The sequence below is a fragment of the Hyla sarda genome, chromosome 6 (assembly GCF_029499605.1).
Source record: "Hyla sarda isolate aHylSar1 chromosome 6, aHylSar1.hap1, whole genome shotgun sequence".
NCBI classification, from domain to species: Eukaryota; Metazoa; Chordata; class Amphibia; order Anura; family Hylidae; genus Hyla; species Hyla sarda.
In genome coordinates, this window is record NC_079194.1 from 50382498 (window position 1) to 50388497 (window position 6000).

Here is a 6000-nt window from a genome sequence, read left to right on the forward strand (position 1 = left end):
AGCATTCTCTTCCATTCCAAGGATTGTCCATGTAGACAACCTCTTCCTGGTTGTGCAGGATAAATGTATGGTTGGCCATAACTATCATCAGATTGGTTTTCTGAATCATTGTGAGATAGCTCCTTTACCGAACAGCTTTGAGCAATTGTTTTTGTTTACTTACTGTCCAGCATTTACATAGCTTCATTTTCCAGCAGTGCCAGTCACCTGGGTCATCAGCAGGACCCACATGGCATCATTTTGGTTCTGCTGATCACCCATGTGCCTGTCATTGTGGCCACCAGATTTTCACAGCTATTACTTTGTGGATAGGAAGCATTTGCCTGTGCATCTCTATGAAGCAAAAGGGTATAGGAAAAAGAAGACACAGAGATGGCGCTCTGATAGTGCCGTCTACTTTTATAACAGTTGATATGTAACGTGGTGAAAGCAAAGAGACGCTCACCTTTTCCAGTCGTGCAGTAGGCAGGCACAACACTGGGATACGCTTGGGATGGTTTGCGGCAAGGTCCGGGAGCCGGTGGCAGCGGTGTAGATTGCAGAAGGAGGTAGAGGAGGATCTCAAATCTGACTTGTGCTTTAGCGCTTCACCGGGATAAGACAGTTATCACAGGTGGTAACTGTAATAACTTTTTGTTACCGACGTACAGTGGTATACACAAATACAGTGGTCCCTCAACATACGATGATAATCCGTTCCAAACGGACCATCGTTTGTTGAAACCATCGCATGTTGAGGGATCAGTGCAATGTAAAGTATAGGACAGTGGTCTACAACCTGCGGACCTCCGGGCATACTGGGTGTTGTAGTTTTGCAACATCTGGAGGTCCGCAGGTTGTAGACCACTGTTAGAGGAAGTTGTACTCGCCTGTCCCCGCTGCTCCGGACCGTCACCGCTAGGGATCGACCGATTATCGGTATGGCCAATAATCACGATTTTTGGCATTATCGGTATCGGCAAGTACCTTGCCGATAATGCACCGCACCTAACCTCCACCGATTATAGGTATTGGCCCTAAAAAAACGATATCGGTCGATCCCTAGTCACTGCTGCCCAGGATGTTGCCATCCATCGCTGTCGCCACGTCCCCGACGCTCTGGCAAGGCCTCTGCTTCTCCGGCATCCGCGCTCTCCGTCACCGCCATCACGTCGATACGCACGCCGCTACTATTGGATGACGGGACGGCGTGCGCAGCGACGTGATGACGACGATGGAGAGCGCTGACGATGCAGGGGATCCCGAAGAGGACGGAGCCCCGAGGACAGGTAGGAGACATGACCGGAGCTCACAGGGCACCGTAAACGGCTATCCGGTGGCCGCTGAAGCAGTCTGCGCTGCCGGATAGCCGTTTATGCGATGGCCCCGACATAAAAAAGCATCGTATGTTGATGCTGCCTTCAACATGCGATGGCCTCTGAGAGGCCATCGCATGTTGAAATTATCGTAGGTCGGGGGGGTCACTGTATAAGCAGCACTAAAGCACAAGTCGGGTTTGAGATCATCCCCTGCCAGGGATATCCTTAACCTGCCTCCTTCTGTGCATCTCTATGGGACGCTCATTATCACTCTCATAGATGCGCATATGGAAAGTGAAACTTGGGTATTCGCAACATCAGTCAGTAACATGGGCAGTCAGGAATACCTACTTGGGTCTAATTTGCATGAAACGCTTGCAAGCACAAAATGTAGGCTTTACTGTAGTGCCTGATGCAATCATAAAGTTAACAAAATCTTGAAAATGCGTTGTTTAGAAATAGCAATCCATTATGGCTTTGGGAATAACAAGTCCCCTGATGTAATATTATTAATTTTTCCCCCTAGGTTCAAACAATCCTATGACTTTTGAGACCATTACAGTCGGACAACCTTGAAGGGAATAAAGATTTAATGTATCACAGTTGATTTTGAGTTTCTGTCCAGTTACTTTCAACTACACTTTAAAGGTATGTAACTTTCCTACTGTTAGGTCACTGAAGCAGCAGACTAATGTTAAATCTTGACACTATGTGTTTGAAGTCTTATTGTTTGAGTTCCTTGGTTGCTGTGTGTTTGTACCCTGAGGGTGGCTTCCTGCAGTCACTCATGGACAGAGATTGACAATCGTTCATCTATGCAGGCTCATTCAGAAAACAAGTAGGATTACCCTCCAGATTTATTGCAGTTGAGGTTCTCAAGATCTCTAATGAGGGTTTGAAACATTTTCTTGTTAAAGGGCCACATTAAGTGGGTATTCTCAACTCGGTTATTTCCCATCCATAGGATAGGAAATAACAAGCTGATTTAGTTTGGGACTCCCAACAATCCAGAGAACAGAGGAAAATGTTCCCCTCAAATAGAGCACATCATTCTTTCTCTTTGGTGCTTCTGAAGCTTGATGATAAGTGCCAGACTTGGCAATGTTCCAAATCCCCATAAACAAGGGATTCTTGACACGTCATGAGCTTCATTTGTCAGTTTTTCCTCCGATCCTGTGATCAGTGACCAGACCCTCACTGATCAGCTTGTTATCCCCTGTCCTATCAATAGGGGATTACTTGGAGTTGTACTGCTCAAACAGGTTGCAGTAATACCCATCTAAGATATTTATAGAAAAAATAGTTTATGCTATAAAGGTATTCTAGATAGGGATTTCACTTATTGGACTTTTTAAGAGAACGATCGCTCCCTGCATCCTCTTTCAGCATGTAAGACATAAGGAGACCCCTGAGAATTTTGAAACTCCTGTAAAATCCAATGGTGAACGATGCATACATGTCTGAACATCTCTCCACGTGGTCCCCTTCTCTTTTCTGTGCCAGATAGGCTGTTATGTGACACCATTGACCCCTAATATAGAGGTGGAACCCATACCATTCATTATTTTGCCTTAATGTTTAAGATGAACTAGCCCTTTAAAGGAGTACTTTGTAAAATTTCTGCAATGGTACATTCCCAGACAGCTGAAGTGAATAGGGCATTAGACAGGTACTCCGAGAAACTGAACATAAGACACTTATCCACCTATCCTGTGGGTCTCTGTGATCGAACATTTATTCCCTGTCCTGTGGATAGGGGATATTGGTCTTGACGGAGGTGATGTCCCGCCTCAGCCATGAACGGTCACTTGCGCTTGTCCAGTAAGGTGGGGGCCTGAGCATGCCTAAAACAAGTAGCTGGGGCCCGTACATGTGATTGCTGGGGTCCAAGTGGTCAGACCACCCAGGATCAGGCACTTCTCCCCTATTCCTTGGAGTACCCCTTTTACTGGCATTTACTTCACTTTTATCCCATGTCCAAACTAACTGAGATGTATCTTTTTTTTATTTTTTACAGCCCCATTCTGAAAATGGTTCCTAACGGCTTTCTGAGTTTTGAGGATGAGCAGTTTATAGAATCATCAGTAGCCAAATTAAATGCCTTGCGGAAAAGCGGACAGTTTTGCGATGTGAAGCTGCAGGTACTTGTATACAGTATTACTAGAAGCAATAGTGTTCAGCCTGGAATGGGACTATTAGGCTTTTCTTTTTTTTTTTTTTGGCAGGCATGTAGGCCTGACTGTAGTGTGACATTAATAAACTTTGTGTAAAGATATATTATTCACTCATACAATCTTTTAGAGGAATCATAGTTTTAACACCAGCCGGGAACAGGGCTCAGTCATCATTGGTCCATGGTGGCTATGTGGTGTTGACCTTGATTGATGTAACATTTTTGTAACCGTCACAAAAAACGTGAAACGGAGCAACATATAGTGTGAAATGAGCCCAAGTTGTTACGCCTTTTGTAACTGTCATCTAGGGTATTGTGTAGGGCCGCACAATATGGGGAAAATGTGCGATTGCGATTATGGGCCTAAATATTGCGATTTCGATATGCGATATAATGGTGAAACCCCTCCATTTCATGTCCAATCTCTTCCATTTTACAACTATCCACTCATTTTATGCCCACCGCCCATTTCACACCACCCCATTTAATTTCTACCTCCCCGCCCCCCCAACGTCACATTCTGCCCTCATGGTCACATCATCTCCCATGACATTTTCCCCCTATGTCACATTCTCCCCAATCTCCCCAATATCACATCTCCACCCCCCCCCCCCCCCCCCCAAAATCCAAATCACATTGTCACATTCTCCCCCGGGTCACATTCACATCCCCCCCACTGACTCTTAGTATTTAAATTTGCCTTAACCTGCTCTAGCCGGCCCCCGCCTGCAGCAGCACACGGGAGCCAGCCCGAGCAGATACGTTTTCCTGCGGGGCCGATTGCTTTTGTGATATATATCGTGCAGCCCTAGTATTGTGTAATGATTAGGCTTCACATGTTCGCATGTGGTAGTTAGTCTGCAGACTGGTTTTATGCACTTCTTCTAATGCTCTGTTCTAATTTTCTATCATTTCCAGGTTTGTGGGCATGAAATGCTGGCGCACAGAGCGGTTCTTGCCTGCTGCAGTCCCTTCTTGTTTGAAATCTTCAACAATGACAACGAGAATCATGGAATTTCTCATGTTAAATTTGATGATTTGAACCCAGAGGCAGTGGAGGTCTTGCTTAATTATGCATATACTTCACAGTAAGTAGGACAGTTAAATATAAAAGTATAAAACTGTTATTTTATAATAAAATACTTAACTTATGCTTAAAGCGGTTATACTAAGATTATCATCCAACCTCACCCTCAATAAGATTTCAGACAGTAGCAAAGTACAGTGCTTGGCTATCGTTGGAAATCCCATAGTTCCAAAACCAACACCACATCTATTCTCAGAATGTGTGTGATATTACAACTTAACACCATTCACTTCAGAGGAACTCCGCTGCAGTACTGCACACAAATTGATAACACTTCTATCCCACTTACTCAGCTGTTAGTCCTGCATTCTTCATTGAACTGCTGCACCACAGCTCCATTCAGATTCCTCTGTACTGTAGTCATGCAGTAAAGAGGAATGTGGGTGGAGGGTGATAAGTCCACTATTCTAGTGGCGCTGTCAGCATTCAGACATTTTATCTGTAATCTGTAGATTTACATTTATCCTGTTGGTAAGTAGATAAGTAAATGCGCATTGTGGGAATACCCCTTTTAAAGGGGTACTTCGATGGAAAACATATAATTTAATTTTATTTTTTTATTAACTGGAGCCAGAAAGTTACAGATTCGTAATTTACTTCTATAAAAAATAATCTTAATCCTTCCAGTACTTATGAACTTCTGTATAATACAGAGGAAGTTCTTTTCTATTTCCATTTCTTTTGTCTGACCACAGTGCTCTCTGCTGACACCTCTGTCCATGTCATGAACTATCCAGAGCAGGAACAATTTCCCCATAGCAAACCTCTCCTACTCTGGACAGTTCCTGACATGAGCAGAGGTGTCAGCAGAGAGCACTGGTCAGACAGAAAATAAATTCAAAAAGAGAAGCACTTCCTCTGTATTATATAGCAGCTGATGGGAACTGGAAGGATTAAGATATTTTTAAATAGAAGTGATTTACAAATCTGTTTAACTTTCTGGCACCAGTTGATTAAAAAAAAAAAAAAGTTTTTCCCTTTAACACCTTAAGGACCAAGGGTATACATGTACGCCCTGAGTCCGCTCCCTTTCTATAACGCAGGGTCACGCCGTGACCCCACGTCATAGCGGCTCAGGCCAGGCCTCTAACGGCCGGAACCCATGGCTAATAGCGTGTGTCACCGATCGCGGTCCCGCGCGCTATTAACCCTTTAGACGCAGCGTTCAAAGTTGACCGCTGCGTCTAAAGTTGTAAAAAAAAAAATCTATATAATCTATATATACAAATCTAAAGTTGTTTAAAAAAAAAACTAAAACAAAAAAAATCTATATAAGTTTGAATCACCCTCCTTTTCTCATTTCAACCCCTTGGGGACTCTGGGTTTTTCCGTTCTTGAACTTTTGTTTTTTTTTCTCCTCACCTTTTAAAAATCATAACCCTTTCAATTTTGTACCTACAGACCCAAATGATGGCTTATTTTTTGCACCACCAATTCTAATT

At 43.6% G+C, this 6000-nt stretch overlaps 1 protein-coding gene across 1 annotated transcript in view; it reads left to right on the forward strand.

Moving 5' to 3' along the window:
* The window catches only part of IVNS1ABP (influenza virus NS1A binding protein), a 43485-nt gene that overhangs the window by 10114 nt on the left and 27371 nt on the right, over positions 1-6000 (forward strand). Inside the window, exons 2-4 of the mRNA XM_056523663.1 lie at positions 1825-1946; positions 3316-3439; positions 4390-4559. Of these exons, the coding sequence (XP_056379638.1) occupies positions 3329-3439; positions 4390-4559 (281 nt within the window). The 5' untranslated portion in view covers positions 1825-1946; positions 3316-3328. The remainder of the gene's footprint in view (positions 1-1824; positions 1947-3315; positions 3440-4389; positions 4560-6000) is intronic.